The 17,085-nt window shown below is 40.1% G+C and overlaps 1 protein-coding gene across 1 annotated transcript; it reads right to left on the reverse strand.

Annotated features, from left to right (window-relative positions):
• Window positions 1-13,175: 13,175 nt before the first annotated feature.
• On the reverse strand, window positions 13,176-17,026 carry elovl4a (ELOVL fatty acid elongase 4a). Its single transcript, XM_067237911.1, has 7 exons — window positions 16,843-17,026; window positions 15,793-15,875; window positions 15,471-15,658; window positions 15,048-15,128; window positions 14,165-14,336; window positions 13,777-13,904; window positions 13,176-13,496 (listed from the first exon to the last, which is right to left on the reverse strand). The coding sequence occupies exons 2-7, from the start codon at window positions 15,857-15,859 to the stop codon at window positions 13,176-13,178; spliced, it is 957 nt and encodes a 318-aa protein (XP_067094012.1). The 5' UTR covers window positions 15,860-15,875; window positions 16,843-17,026.
• Window positions 17,027-17,085: the final 59 nt, after the last annotated feature.

Genomic DNA, 17,085 nt, shown 5'->3' on the forward strand with positions numbered 1-17,085 from the left:
GCACAGCTCACCCCAAGGCAGAAATGCAGCTGCCGCATAAGGTTTAGAAGTAGCCCAAATACATACATTGTACATTTTCACCCATGGCACTGTTTTCAAAGATCCCTGATTTAGCTTTATATCCACGGTCATTGAATCTCTTCCTGAGTTCATCTCGTAGAATATCAGTCAATGCAAATTTGACAAGTCATGAGGGCAACTGGGATACATTTTTTATGTAGTCATTTAGCAGACGCTCTTATCCAGAGTGACTTACAGTAAGTACAGGGACATTCTCCCCGAGGCAAGTAGGGTGAATTGCCTTGCCCAAGGACACAACTTCATTTCGCACGGCCGGGAAACAAACCGGCAACCTTCTGATTACTAGCCTGGGCTGCGTTTCCCGATAACAATGGATCGTAGCAACGATCGAGCAAAAAACGAAACCATCAATATTTCTTAAGTGCGTTTCCCAAACATGCTCGTAAGAAGTAGGCTAATCTATGCACTTTCAAGAGTTTCGAATTTTCAAGAGACACATTAGCTACGATGTCTTTAGGAACGGCCCGTAAAACTAAGATTCATCCTACGATGGATTCTACGATCAACTTAGGCTTACGACGCTTTCGGGAAACGCACCCCTGATTCCCTAACCGCTCAGCCACCTGATTCCCTAGGTGGATAGGTCATATCACAGATTCAGCTGCTCCCGAGTGAAACTGGTGATAGTAGAGCGGTGTTAAAGCACCATCTCATAGTCAGACTTTCTGATGCCATTAAACTACACAACATGCACAATCAGGGTGATAAACAGGATTATCTTAACTAACAAACAATAACACTACACACATTTAACTGAACGAACACAACAACTGAAATCCCTCACATGGCTTTTCTAACCAAAGTATTTTCCACAACTCTTTCCTTTTTAGGCATGCTTCACTGCATGCTGGGTACCCAAGGGCACTGACGCTACAATATGATTATATAGCTGACAATGTATATGTAAAGATAATATCCAAGCTAGCAATTTCGCCAAATCTGACTGCTGTACACCATATGTACTGTGTTATGGTTGTTTGAGTTTTATGAAATTTATGTCTGTTAAATGTCGAATCCTATGGAATGCTGTTTTAGTCTAAATTAATTAAATAAATATATAGGTAAATAATAGATAAATACATAAATAAATAAACAGTGTCAAAAGTAGGACAATGAATTAAACCCTGAAATTAAAAAAAGATGGCAATAAATACACTACCGGTCAAGTTTTAGAACACCCCCATTTTTTCCAGTTTTTATTGAAATTTAAGCAGTTCAAGTCCAGTGAAAACCTGAAATGGTACAAAGGTAAGCAGTAAACTGCCAGAGGTTGAAAAATATAGTTTAGGTGCCCAAAAACTGAAAAATAATGTACATTTCAGACTTATACAAAAATGGCTTTTTCAAGGAACAAGTAATGGGTTAACAACTTACAGCGGTTCTGCAGCAATGTAAGTAAATTAAAGATCCTGTAAAGCAAATTCCATGATTTGCTTCTCAGTACATTATATACGTGTGAAATTAGTTCCTGAAAGCAAGTGCAAAGCGCGAAAACTTTGTTGCATTGAAATGTGGAGTTAGACCGTAGAACAGTTTCTCTTACGTTTTCAGCTCAGGTTTTGTATAGGCGGGGCCAAAAAATGACGATCTACTTCACTTTGACCGATCTACGTCAGATCACTGCATGGCTCCTCCTCTCACCCGGTGAAACGGTATAAAACCCTGTAGCTCATTTGTATAAGAGGTCCTCTGTCTGTATGTTTCACTCATTGAACAAATAAATTATCTGGGTCTTAGGTACTTGAGACAGACGGCGCCTTCCAGTGAGGGGGCGGAGCTTCAGCTCTTTCAGGCGACACGCCCCCCCAGTCTCAAGCAGAGAAGACTGCTGATTTTCTCACGATTTCAAAGCGTAATTTAACATACTTGTCTGTGTTTTTTTTCATTAGAAATTTTTATGGGTAGTTAACAACACATTCTTCTGTGGTGTGATGAACTTAAAACTCATTTTCAATTGCACTTTACAGGATCTTTAAGCCTTGTATGTTGATGCTAACAATTCCTACAGGTGTCCCAACTTACTTACAAACCCTCTGTATAAAAGCAGTGTTGGAACAGACCGTGTTACTACACCCTCTTAAGCATTATTTGGACAGTATTGTACTGCAGGGAGTAGTATATTGCTCTCATAATGGCAAGAAAAAGGCAATTAACAAAGGAAGACAGACAGACCATTATAACCCTTAAAAGTGTAGGTCTTTCCTTTAGAGAAATTGCAAAGAAAGCCTAGGTGTCAGTGAGTACAGTTTCCTACACCATCAAAAGGCACTTGGAAACTGGCAGAAAACTCTGACAGGAAGAGGTCTGGCAGACCCAAAGCCACAACAGAATCAGAAGACAAGTTTCTGAGAGTCAACAGCTTACGTGATATGCGGCTCACAGGACAACAGCTTCAAGCACAGCTTAACACTGGTCAAAGTAAGAAAGTCTCAGTTTCAACTGTGAAGAGAAGACTTCGAGTTGCAGGTTTGACAGGTCGAGTGGCAGTAAGAAAACCATTGCTAAGATGGCAAAATGAAAAAAGAGGCTTGCATGGGCCAAGAAGCACCGCATGTGGACTACTGAAGACTGGAAGAAGGTCTTATGGACCGATGAATCAAAATGTGAAAGTTTTGGTTCATCACGCAGGGTTTTTGTTCGCCGTCGAGTAGGCAAAAGAATGGTTCCTCGGTGTGTGACACCAACTGTCAAACATGGAGGAGGAAGCGTGATGGTCTGGGGCTCTTTTGCTGGATCCAGAGTCGGCGACTTCCACTGAGTGAGTGGCATCCTGAACCAAAACAGCTACCACAGCATTTTGCAGCGCCATGCAATACCCTCTGGTATACGCCAAGTTGGTCAGGGGTTCATCCTACAGCAAGATAATGACCCAAAACATACCTCCAGGCTATGTCAGAACTTTCCAAACAACATTTGATTTCCATTGGAGAAAGAATGCAACGAGTGTGTTCGGCTGTTATATCTGCAAAAGGTGGCTACTTTGATGAGTCAAAAATGTAGATTAAATGTTAATGTTGATAAACGATTCCATTATTTATTTTTTATCTCCAATTGTTTATTTGTTGTTGACTTAAATGAAATTTAAGTCCATAGCAGAGGGGCCTCAAGTGCTATTAAGACGCCTGTACAACCCTGCTTCTCTCAAACGTGACTTCAAAGTGCGTATACTCATCCTGATGTTGTGATTGGTTGACAACATATCAATTATCACGTTGTATGTATGCCAACAGAAAAAATGGCCCCAGCTTGGACCCCCATGGTCTAGAACGGGGGTAGCCTACTCAATAGGCGGACCGCAGTCCGGATCCGGACCCAGACGCAATACAATTTGGACCGATGCCAAAATCAACATTCTAATTTAGTCATGATCCAAGCGAGTTTTCATTGGTGCGTAATTTCACGCCTACATTTCCCATTAGATGTGGTTTCTTTCTTCTGTGTCCAATCAAAAGATCCAATCAGGAGCTGTAATAGTAATCACCATGAAAACTCACTCAACGTTGGCCGCAACCTCTGTGGGTCACGCAGGTTGTGTGTGTTACTCGCAACAACGCAGGCTAATCGATTTGCTAACAGTAGCCTACCTGTTTCTTCCTTAGCAAAAATCATGCAAATTTCCGACAGAATGGACTGACAAGTATGCATTTGTGTTGCTGGTGGGGAGCACAAAACCAATGTGTTTAATCTGTGATGAGACGGTTGCCCTTGTCAAAAGTGGAAGAGCATAGTGAAACGTCACTATGACACAAAGCATAGACACTTTGAACAAAATTACCCAGGAACTCTGAGGTAAGGGCCATAAAAATAATCCATCACTGTTCCGGACACTGGACTGAATGGAAATTTGGTGAGTGGACCTTTTGAGTTTCTAACTGAGTACCCCTGGTCTAGAACCTGCCCTCGCTGAATTGCAAATCAAGACAAGAGCCTTTTCATGAGGCCCAGTGGCAGACTCATGTTGTCTGAGGCCATCAAATGTCAGCACTCATGGAATGCCTCTTGTCCGATGAAAGTAGACCTTCTTGATTGGAACTAATTGTTCTGTACACATTTATATTCATATTATAAACAAAAAATTGTATGTGGACAAAGCCACCCTCCTAATTGCATTCACTCTTATTTCCATAGCTATTGTGGTCTCAAAGTAGCATATGTGTCCTACACATTGGGGCGTGGCCTGTAGCGCCACATATGGGCAATGGTGGGCCATTTGTGGTGTGGTAGTTACTCATGGCCTATACTTTCAATGTTTTGGAAATTGGACAACTTTTTACCACTGTGAATCGGAAATGCAATAACACCAAAATCCACAAGGGCCTTCGGTAAAAACCAAAGTCAGCCCACCCTTTCCAGAAAGGATGTGTGGCGTCTCGTCAAGCTTGCGTGTGTCTCAAGGGCCAGGATGAGTCTGAGAGAATTTGGACCGAACGCGCTGTGACTTGTTTGACTGTGACTTGTTTTTATTGATAAACTGAAATCAATTTTGCTTGGCAATAAACATTTGTTTTGTGTTAAGTTTGTGCCGCAAGGAAACAGTTCTTGCTGAATTCCCAAGCTTTGTTAAGGGCAAACCGGTTTTGACTTTCATAGAGTTCATAATTTCACTCTTTGTCAGCTTCAGAACTTACAACATTAGACCGTAATCTTTGATGAGATCCGAGCCACTTTGGTTGACCATGTGGTCAACCATGGTCTAACAATGAGGGAGTCTGGGCAAAGAGTACAGCCAAATTTAAGCGGGTACACAGTAGCATCCATCATCCAGACTTTCCGAAATGAGAATAGGCAAGAAATCTATTCTCACTAGAAAATTACAGTAGGCCTACTGCATATCAATACAGTACTCAATGAGTACAGTAGCACGGTATTGCCTGTGGACTGTTCTGTAGGACTGTAAAAATAAAATATGTTTCAAGTATTTGGGAAATGTATCCCTACTTTTTATTCCTACACAGTATTTACAGTATTTTACTATTTGTTTGGCAGAACTGAAAGATTACCAACACAAGGTGGTCGGGAACGTCTTCTGTCTCCTAAACAGGAAACTGAAATCATGAACATGGTCCTTGAAAATAACGCCATAACATTACGGCAAATACAAAGAAAAATTATAATAATGTAAGTGCATACAGTAAATTCTTCTGTTGTTTTGTATGTAGACCACTGTATGTACAACTTTGTGTTGGTTGGGATGTACACTGTGTACATTGTTTTTTGGGTACATATTTATTACCGTGTATTTGTGTGTTCTGAGTATAAAAACAATATTCTCAAATATTTTACAACACACTTATGTATGTACTGTCTGTAGTAAGTGTAACACTGAACAAAAAAAGGCCTAACTCACTATGATGAATGAAGAAGTGTTTTCCATTCATCAGTGTTTTCCATTGAGCACATCAGTGTTCAAATGGTTCTTATAAATGTCTATTCATATGATGGTTTGTGTTTGTCATTTGAAAACAAAATACCATTTTGAGATTAAATAACATTGTTTTGAGTGTTAAGTTTAATTTTGCAGGAGAAGTGAGGGGTTTTGCCCATTGTGTGTGTGTTTTTTGATTTGTGTGTAGAGTTATGAGAGTATGAGGTATGCATTCAGAAAATGTGTGTAACCAATCGAGAAAAACTGTAAGTATGTACTGTCTGTAATAAGTGTAACACTGAACCAAAAAAAAGCCTAAATCAGTATGATGAATGGAAAAGAAGTGTTTTCCATTCATCATAGTGTTTTACATTGAGCACATCAGTGTTCAACTGGTTCTTATAAATGTGTATTCATATGATGGTTTCTGTGTGTCATTTGAAAACAAAATACCATTTTGAGAAGAAATAACATTGTTTTGAATGTAAAGTTTCATTTAGCAGGAGAAGTGAGGGGTTTTGCCCATTGTGTGTGTGTTTTTTGATTTGTGTGTTGAGTTCTGAGAGTATGAGGCATGCTTTCAGTAAATGTGTGTAACCAATCGAGAAAAACTGTAACTGTCACAAAATGGAACTTGTGTTTTCATTTGGTACACACAGCCATATTTTCATTTGGTACACACAGCCATATTTTCAAATGACACACACATACCATTCATTGAGTACACACAACTAAGCATTTGTCTGCACACTACCAAGCTGTTACAGCACACTGAAGTGCAAAATTGAAAACAGAATTATAGAAATGGAACACACCATATGAATGACAATGACTCTGGAGAATGAGCCATTTCACCTTTTGTAAAATGTCTCAGTGTAGGTCTACTTTTTTTCATAGTCAAACATAAAATAGCACACAAATATGCAGCAACACAGAGTATTCACAGAGAACAGTACAGTACTGTACACCAGCCTGCTCAACCTCCCCCACCCCCGTTCACAAAAATGAATTAGGCATCATGCCTCCGGTTCCTGTCTCATCCACACTCCTTGATGCAGTCTGTGTTCCGGTTGAATGGGACCCTGTACACCTGTTTCATCCGCATGGCATTCCTGCGGCAAGAATACGGTCCAATGTCGAGAGGCTGACGGTCTGGACGTTCCTGAATGTAGCATTGTCAGCCAGGATCCTAGTTTGTATTTCTCGGAGTGTGATAGAGTTGTTCTCACAAACTATATTTACAATTTCAGTCTCCTGTTCGGCTGTGAAAGTGGGTGTTCTTCCTCCAGGTGTAGTTCTCTTTCAGTCCTGCAAAATACAAAAACTGTGAGCACACTGTATTCTATTGATATGCAGTATTACAGTACACAAGGCTAATAGATTTCGTACCTGTTCTCCATCCTGAAGGTTCTAATGATGGCAGCAACTGTGAAGCGGCTGAGATTTGGTTGGACCCTCTGGCCAGCCTCCCTCATGCTCAAACCATGGTTGAGCACATGGTCTACCACAGTAGCCCGAATATCATTAGAGACGACCGTTCTCCTTTCTCCTCCTCCTTCTTCTTCTCCTTGTCCTCCTCTTCCTCCTCCTTGTCCTTCTCCTCCTCCTTGTCCTCCTCTTTATCCTTGTCCTCTTCCTCCTCCTCTTCCTCCTCTCTGTCCTCCTACTCCTCTACCTGCTACTTCTCCTCCCCCTTGTCCCCCTACTTCTTGTCCTCCTCTTCCTCCTCTCACTCTCACCCACCTCCTTCTCTGGTTGTCGATCTCTTCAAAGTTCTCCATTGTTCACCAAACAAAACAGAGGCTCAAGGAACTTTTATTCTGCAGTCATGATTGCAAATTACTCAACAGACCTGAAAGCGTAGAGATTTGAATATTTGTGTAGACACCCTCTAAACACATTAAATTGACTTTTTTGACATTGTTTTATAAATAGCCTCATCAATACATTATCCAGTAGCCTAACTTTTTAACATGTTTTTTTTTGTCGGGAAAATGAAGGATAGATGTATGGATTTAGGTTAGTTTTGCAATTGTAGGCTACTGTTAACAATTACAGTTAGGTCCATAAGTATTTGGACATTGACACAATTTTCATCATTTTGGCTCTGTATACCACCACAATGGATTTGAAATGATACAATCAAGATGTGCTTTAAGTGCAGACTTTCAGCTGTAATTTCAGGGTATTTACATCCAAATCAGGTGAACGGTGTAGGAATTACAAAACATTTTATATGTGGCCCCCCCCTTTTTAAGGGACCAAAAGTAATTGGACAATTGGCTGCTCAGCTGTTCCATGGCCAGGTGTATGTTATTCCCTCATAAAGGGAGTTCGTTATTTCATTGACAAGGAGCAGATAAAAGGTCTAGAGTTCATTTCAAGTATGGTATTTGTGTTTGGAATCTGTTGCTGTCAACTCTCAATATGAAGTCCAAAGATCTGTCACCATCAGTGAAGCAAGCCATCGTTAGGCTGAAAAATCAAAACAAACCTATCAGAGAGATAGCAAAAACATTAGGTGTGGCCAAATCAACTGTTTGGTACATTCTTAAAAAGAAAGAACGCACTGGTGAGCTCAGCAACACCAAAAGACCCGGAAGACCACGGAAAACAACTGTGGTGGATGACAGAAGAATTCTTTCCCTGGTGAAGAAAAGCCCCTTCACAACAGTTGGCCAGATCAAGAACACTCTCCAGGAGGTAGGCGTATCTGTGTCAAAGTCAACAATTAAGAGAAGACTTCACCAGAGTAAATACAGAGGGTTCACCACAAGATGTAAACCATTGGTGAGTCTCAAAAACAGGAAGACCAGATTAGAGTTTGCCAAAAAACATCTAAAAGAGCCTGTACAGTTCTGGAACAACATCCTATGGACAGATGAGACCAAGATCAACTTGTACCAGAATGATGGGAAGAGAAGAGTATGGAGAAGGGAAGGAACTGCTCATGATCCAAAGCATACCACCTCATCAGTGAAGCATGGTGGAGGTACTGTTATGGCGTGGGCATGTACGGCTGCCAATGGAACTGGTTCCCTTGTATTTATCGATGATGTGACTGCTGACAAAAGCAGTAGGATGAATTCTGAAGTGTTTCGGGCAATATTATCTGCTCAGATTCAGCCAAATGCTTCAGAACTCATAGGACGGCGCTTCACAGTGCAGATGGACAATGACCCGAAGCATACTGCGAAAGCAACCAAAGAGTTTTTTAAGGCAAAGAAGTGGAATGTTCTGCAATGGCCAAGTCAATCACCTGACCTAAATCCAATTGAGCATGCATTTCACTTGCTAAAGACAAAACTGAAGGGAAAATGCCCCAAATAATAATAAGCAGGAACTGAAGACAGTTGCAGTAGAGGCCTGGCAGAGCATCACCAGGGACGAAACCCAGCGTCTGGTGATGTCTATGGGTTCCAGACTTCAGGCTGTCATTGACTGCAAAGGATTTGCAACCAAGTATTAAAAGTGACAATTAGATTTATGATTATGTTAGTTTGTCCAATTATTTTTGGTCCCTTAAAAAGGGGGGGGGGGGGGCACATATAAAATGTGTTGTAATTCCTACACCATTCACCTGATTTGGATGTAAATACCCTGAAATTAAAGCTGAAAGTCTGCACTTAAAGCACATCTTGATTGTTTCATTTCAAATCCATTGTGGTGGTAAAATGATGAAAATTGTGTCAATGTCCAAGTACTTATGGACCTAACTGTATGTAGCTATTATAATTATACTGGGATAATTTGGATTGAGATATAGGCCTATATGCCTGATGCCTAAACATTTGAAATCACAAACTTCCATGTAGCCATACATTTAACGTAGGCTATGGAGGTTTGTATAATTCTGAAATCATTGTTCATCATTGTTCATCATTAGGCTAAATGTATTTACGTTGATTTTCAATAAATGTAGCCTACATATTAAACTGAGGGAGAATGAGAAAATGAGAATGTCCGTGGTAAATCATTGTTTTCCCGTTGGGTCAGTGTTACAGGAACTTCTGGTTAAGCAACAACATGGGCTAAGCCTGACAGTTAGCCTGCCCCGGACCAGGCTAATTTCGAAGCATAAGATGCCATAGTAACGAGTTCGAACTACGTTGAGCTGGCTTTATGGAACCGAATGAACTAGAAATGAATCCGACTAACTGACATAAGCCTGGCTTATTCGGTAAACTCACTTTATGGACCAGGCCTCTGGGCTCACACACACAATGGAGGTGCCAAATATGTAGCTAGGTATGTTTCCAGGCTGTGATATCGACACCCTGTATTTTTGTACGCCCTTTGACTGGTTAGCTTCTGTGATTCCCACACAGCAGTAGTCTAACCTAGTAGTTAGCTAGCTAGGTCATAGTTTTTACCAGGGTCAGCTTCTTCACGCAGGGCTCTAGACTGCGACCAAATGGTCGCATTTTGCGTTGTTTCGCTTCCGGTAAACTTTTTTTGAATTAGATATTTTCCCCTAAATACATGTCAAGCTTATTTACGTTTTTGGGGGCATATTTTCAGTCAGCAGATGGTACTGTTCGGTTCTGGTTCCACCATTCCCTCTTGCAGGGGAAATGAGATGACAACCGTTTCATTCTACACTTCACTCTATTTTGAGTTGTAAATGAGCAGCAACAAATGTATGTTTTTAAATCTATGCAATCTTCATAAATAATAAGTATTACTTTTTATATAAAATATACAGAAATATCAGTTGTAAAAATGTCGGTTAAAAAACTGACCCTTCTGCAACCAACGCAAGCACACCCCACAATTTCCCCAGAAATTGTATTCTCTATAGTTTTACATGTTAGTCATAGATTTTGAGCTAAGACTTATGAGTCTCAAATTTATTTCTTAAAAAAAAATTAACTGCATCACCTTTAGCAAACATTTGTACTGGTTATCACACCCAACAGCACACAAGGGTTGAATATCTCAGTCAGAAAAGCTTATTCTTCACACACGTGTTCCAAAGAGCAAAAGAATCTCTCCAGATACCAATTTGTGTCTTTTGAAAATTACAGTATCAAACATTTGTAAATAAACAATGGGAGCATGTTATTTATTCTCTTTTGTATTGGATTAGGAATGTGTTTCTTTAGATCAAAAAAATTAAAACAGATAGCATTTTATACCCTCCTCTACCATAAGAATACACCCACTCATTAACTCTTCTGTGTGACCACGCACAAGCACACATACACAGATCCTCATACACAAGTGTACAAACATACACACACACACTCTTTCTCTTGCCCCCGTGGAGGCCAGCTGATCTTGGTGCAGGGAGGCGCCGAGCCTCATTAGACTCACAGCAGCTGTGTACGGTTACCATGGAAACCTTTGTCTGCACTAATCGGAGGGATGGAGAGAGGGATAAGAAGAAGGCTCCTGATTGGTGAAAGCTGGCCAGAGAAATGAAAGAGTGGGTGGAGAAAGAGTGATGCCATCTCTAGACCACAGAAAACATCTCGTAGCCCTAAATTATAGATTTGTTATGCTGATTATCAATTGTATCTTGTAATAGACTCATATTATTGTAAGAGTTAGTCTGATTGACTGGAGTTATAAAATGTGAAACAATAACTATTTAAAAACTGCGAATATCAGGTATTTTAAAATAAAATAAAGCTCTACATGTATTTGAAATGGAGAATAACACGTGACCATCATGCCATCAAGTGTTTACTAGAAGTATAGCAATGACCAGCTGCAAAATAGTATAGATGGTTTGTGTTCTTTGTCTTTACATTTAGCCTCTGGACCCTTTTATCAATCATCCAAAACAAAACCAGAGAGCTTCCTGGATAGCTCAAAGGAGAGCAGGAGAGGGGGTAGGGAGGAGGATAGAGGATGAGATGCAAGCTGAAACACACAAGTGTCATAGAGAAGCAGGAGACTCATATGGTCATCTATGGATGGGGATCTGTATATGTGATGCAACTGGGATTTGAAGATTGGGAGGAGCTGTGAGCTCCTATCTAACTAAAAAAAATACAATGATACACATTACATTAAACTGTCTTAGTTACCATCACATCATATGTGTGTAAAAGAGTCAACACAATGACAAAGGGACAGGCATTGGTTTTAATTTGTTATTGGAGTCTGAAGAAGTTATGATCATCTAAAAAAGATGTTTTACAGAGAAATGTGCTGTCTCCATAAGACAAGCATGCTTTCCCAAATGCCCAATGTACAAAATGTCATATCATATTCACAGCATTTATTATCCGGTATGTACAATTCTCAAGTCAAATAAAAAATAAGAATGTTGAAGGACATCACACATAAACTAACACTTATAGTATTTATTTACAGTTAAACAACCAAAATACAAAATAAATCCAATAACATTCCATGACATTGTCTGATAGATAATTGATTGATATGCAGAAGAGTACTGTTCAGCTGTTCTGTACTCTTTATGGGTTGAGCATAACCATTCTCTGTTGTAGCTATGGATACATTGCTATTCCACGGAAGCTTTCACTTGCAATTGTACCTTCATGTCCCAAAATTAAGGTACATGGAAAAAAACTCTATATATATTTGTTTGATAACACTTTATTGGATAACGTAAATTTGTTGAAACTTCCAGAAACAAAGCCTTAACATCACTGATTGTCACTGCTCATCAGTGACAGGGACACGTCTCAAGGAAGATAGAAACGATGTAAAAATATTTAGCTCAGAAAAGAGATCATATTCTATGATGTTCTATTCCAATATAATCTTTCACAGATTAATTTTAGAAGAGTTTGAGAAGTTTGTTTAAGAAGTAATTGTTTTGGTTTAATAGAAAGAGGTAAAGTCTTCAGCGTGATTGACTTCATTACGGAGTAATTAGAAAATAACTGGTCACAGACATTTTCAAATACAACTGTATTATTTATCCAGTATTTTCACAGGGTGACTGACGGACATGTTTCTGCTCTCCTTCTCTCTTATCTGTCCACTCTCCCTGTCTCCATCTCTCTCTCTCTCTCTCTCTCTCTCTGTTTCTCAGTTCATGGCATCGCATAGAATAGGCAAAATGTAACATGGACGAAAACCTGACCAAGGACAAAAAATCATCCACATTATTGTGAGACATTTTCTGTTAAAAAGACATACGACATTGACACATGTCACATAAAGCCCAAAGACAAACTGTCATAACTGTATGTGTGGCTGTGGTGTTCCTTTCTCCACAGCAGTTCTCATCTGAAGTTCAAATTAAGTTTCCTTTCAGCAATATTCGGTGTGCTTAATTTAGTTTATCTGACATGGTTTTCCATTGTAGAGCTTATTCAGTTTGATGTCTTGCACATAAAACAATCTCAATAAACACACCCAAAGTGTTATAAGACATAAAAATAAAAAATACATTCCGGTCTGCAAAGTACCACTGCACAGACAGGAACCATGTTTCCCATACCAGAGAGTAACTGTAATAGCTGTACACTGATCATGTTATGATCAGTTTGAAACAGATAACACAGACATCTCTCACACACACAGCAACATCCATGTTTCTTCAACTCCCAACACACTACAGGGTCCCATACTCCCCAGCTCTCTTAACAGCCAGACCAGTCAGAGCCAGCCTGCATTAACCACAATCTCTCTCTCTCTCTCTCTCTCTCTCTCTCTCTCTCTCTCTCTCTCTCTCTCTCTCTCTCTCTCTCTCTCTCTCTCTCTCTCTCTCTCTCTCTCTCTCTCTCTCTCTCTCTCTCTCATCTCTCTAGTCACGCTTGGCCCTCCCTTTCCTCTTCCTCCTCCCGTTCTCTTGTTTCTCCAGCTTCTCATCCACCTTGCCTGCCATTTGCGCTACATTGGCCACCTTGCTCACCCCGTTAACGGTCCCATTAGCAAGGGCCTTGGCAGCTTTGGAGCTGTCACGGTCGCGACGAGGCATCCGGCGGTAGGTCTGGTAGTAGAAGTTTCCAAAGAGGACGATAAAGGTGACGGCATAGCAGATGAGGGCGTAATGCATCCAGTGGGGGAAGTCACAGTCCATGTAGAGAGACAGGGCCGTGTGTCCAATAGTTACATGGAATTGGATCTGAAGCACACATACACGCATTACTTGGCAGAAAATAATACAGTGAAAATTGCAGTCAATAATTGGAACCCAGTATCAGAAACGTATGCTATTTTACAGTAATGCTGTAATTACCAGCAGTTATTCTGCGTGACTCATGAATTATGAACTTCAGCAGGGTTTGTGTAAACATTACAGGCATCATTGTGTTGATAAAAAAAACAACTAAGCATTTATAGCAGGTTGGAGGTTTGTGAACGTATCCGACTCAGTAAGATTCTGCAAACAACAGATCTCATACCATCTGGATAATGGTGAGGTACTTCTTCCACCACAGAAACTTCTGGATCTTCGGCCCACACGAGGCAAGACCGTAATACAGGTACATCAGCACATGGATTGCGGCATTCATGTGTGCCCCAAAGAATGCTATAGGAGCAACAAAGACGATAATATAAGCAGAGAAGATGGAGTAAAAATGACATTTAATGAAATTAAATTATTGTTAAATCATTTAGCTTTATAAACATGTACAGTAGGGACACATTTTATTGGCATTTTTAATATCCAATCCCATAAAAAAAATGTTTAATATGTTTTGTTTTGAATTCCAGTGTTCTCTAGGTGTCATACCATTAACGGTACAGTAAACCCTCACAGGAAAAGATTAAAAAAAGTGATGTACTCACACTGCCCTCCTGCAACCCACTTGATACCAATCCACCAGAGGGTAAACATGGTGCAGTGATGGTAAACATGTAGGAAGCTGACCTGGTTGAACTTCTTTCTGAGGATGAAGAACACTGTGTCCAGGTACTCCACCCCCTTAGACACAAAGTACCACCACAGCGCCGCTGCTATCTGTTTCAAGAAAGAAAGAGCAAAAGTTAAGAGGTACGGGAAACGTTGACAAAACCTTCAACATTCTAGCCTCTATGTTCGTCCATATTGATGAAAATCTGTGATTTGATACCAAAACTGAACCGTAAAGAAATATGTTGGTACTTTGGAGTATTTGAGAACCTGTTCAGTAAATTCTACCAAAAAAAAAGAAAATCTAAATCTGCTTCTTGAGAGCTGTTGATTTGGGGTTACAGTACATCTTAAATGTCTGGAAAGTCAATTAACATGATCTCTCACCTCTTAGCCTTCATTCAAAACAGACGATGTGTCGGGGGTTAACGTCATGAAGTGAAGAGAAAATGACCACCCCACACCCCACCACCACCCCACCCCACCCCCATCTCACAACAGGGTTGGTTCAGACAAATAGCGTCTGATCATGTTTCTCCATGTCTTTTCCAAAGGAACTAGTTTTTAATGACATCCTCGCAGCCTCTGATTGGACCAGCTGGCTTGAATGACCCTGTTATTATCCAATCCAGGTTAACATTTTGGTCAGCCTGGCTCCAAGACTGCCTCAACCAATTACAGTTAAAGGCACTGGGCACTGACAACATGATCTCACTCAGTTCTTAAACTACCATTCATGAAGTGTAAGAGATACATCATCTGTATTTATTTCAGTGAAACAGACATAGTCACCAAACAACCTCTTTTACAAATACTCACCCTGACTTCGTTGGGGTCGTCGGAGTAGTTTACTGGCTGACAGATGTAACTGTAGCTGGCTGCCCGTGCTGCCATGAAGAGCTGCAAATAGAACACAATCACAACTGATATAAACTGCAAGCGGAAACATTAGGATAAACATAAACTACCTCATGATGAAACAAACGTCTTTCTGAATGGACGCTTATTTTGCAGGGATATTGCTGAAGCTACAGTTTAATAGACGATACTATGGTCTCTCAAGGTTCAAAACCTGGTCATTTTTTTAAGCACACTGGGCTTAGCTTCAAAAAAGAGAGTTTGTGTGAATAACAAATGTATTGGACTAATCAACCTTGATTAAACCTTTTGAAAAAGATACATGGACAAGAGGTGGAACTGAGATGCTTATTTTGTGTGCCTTGAGGACAATGATAAGCCTACCTCTTTACAGATGAAGAAGTTAAAGAAGACCATGCTGAAGTTGTAGGCAATGAGGGTCTTCTTGAGCTGGAAAGGCTCACGGTTCCTCATATATTTGGGCCCCAACCATAGGAAGAGCAGATAGGATGAACTGATTGCCAGTGTGGGCAGAGGAGAGTCCATAAGCGGCCATTTTTCCACTCGTTTGTCTGTTGAACATAGAACATGTCCACATTAGGAACTCTGTTTTTCACTTCTATTTCTAAGTCTTTCTGATTCAATTTCATGCATGTATGCAAGCATGCAAAAACACACACAGACACATCCTTCTGACAAATCTCACCTGCTATGGTTAGGCCCCATTTGTAGAATTCAATGGTGTCATTTATGAGATGTGTGACAATCTCCATGTTTGTGGCCAGTATCCTGCAGACAGATATTATAAGGGAAGTCAGTCAAATGCAGATGACAGCCAAGTAAATTAAATGTCTTATTTTCTCTGTAACCGTTTTTCTCCATGGCTGAGGTACATTTTAAATATTTAATTTGAATGTAGTTTAGATGAGGGGTAGGGTTGTGTATTGTGTGAATAATGTCTGCCTAACCCTAACCATTAAATCAACTGTTAGGCCTATATTATGTAATTAATTCATTTACCAATTAATGGCATTACTGGGATATGGAAAATACTGGATAAAATGTATTGAGCATTCTGTATTAGGCCAGATGCTTGACAATAGCCTTTAAATATAGGCCAACAGACAAGGAGGGATCCGCGGAGCCCCCGAAAGGTCCTTGTACGCTACACATGAAGAGAAGGAGCATGTGTCAGCAGGTTTTTGGCCAAAGCTGATGAAACAGTAACCGTCATTCAGAGGTACAGGGCTTTTTCAACTTTACATCATAACAGGTCATTGTATATTAGGTACCAGACAGACGCATAAACCCTCCAACGCATAATACAACGTGATTTAATCATCCTAAAAAATGACGCGTCCTCTGCTTTCACACGATAAGCGATGCACCAGCATCTGCCATAGCAAGCGCTGGATAATATTCGATGAATAAAGCCTTCCGCGTAATTATGATAAAGAGGATGCATAACAAATAAAAATCATAATTTCATTTATTATTTTCGTCACATTTATTTCATATAGGCCTACTTTGATGGTGACTGATTTACATTTTGCAACATAGCATTGCTCATCTGGCCCTTATGCCTCGATGATAAACCATTCGATCCTATTAGAATGGAGCATATACTTGAAATTAAGGCTTCGAAATTAAACAATCAAGCAAATTCACATAACAGAAATAAAAGTTAGACTGGAAAGACTTTTGCGTACTAATAGCCAAACCTACTTTCATTGAATGAAGATGCTGTTCATCTTACCGTGTCCGCAGATAACAATCCTTTTATAATGACATTCGGTGCAAGGTCAGCCGGATGAAATATTCCTTAGTGTTGAGTATTGTGAAGTATATAGAACTGCGTTATTACGCAACTTTGTGGACTCAACCAGATTACCAATTTTATATCCCACGATTTCATAAATCCATTACAGAGGGACCGCGCAACCCTCTTCACTGCGTCCTATGGTGCTTGAGCCACTTGATGGATGGCTGGATATGTGGT

The sequence above is a fragment of the Osmerus mordax genome, chromosome 6, assembly GCF_038355195.1.
Source record: "Osmerus mordax isolate fOsmMor3 chromosome 6, fOsmMor3.pri, whole genome shotgun sequence".
Taxonomy (NCBI): domain Eukaryota; kingdom Metazoa; phylum Chordata; class Actinopteri; order Osmeriformes; family Osmeridae; genus Osmerus; species Osmerus mordax.

Excerpts from the sequence above, each read along its gene's own strand:
- elovl4a (XM_067237911.1), bottom strand. The coding sequence starts at position 15,859 with ATGGAGATTGTCACACATCTCATAAATGACACCATTGAATTCTACAAA. Across the intron at positions 15,659-15,792 it reads ATGGGGCCTAACCATAGCAG|ACAAACGAGTGGAAAAATGG; the intron begins GTGAGATTTGTC and ends TATGTTCAACAG. Across the intron at positions 15,129-15,470 it reads ACTTCTTCATCTGTAAAGAG|CTCTTCATGGCAGCACGGGC; the intron begins GTAGGCTTATCA and ends TTCTATTTGCAG.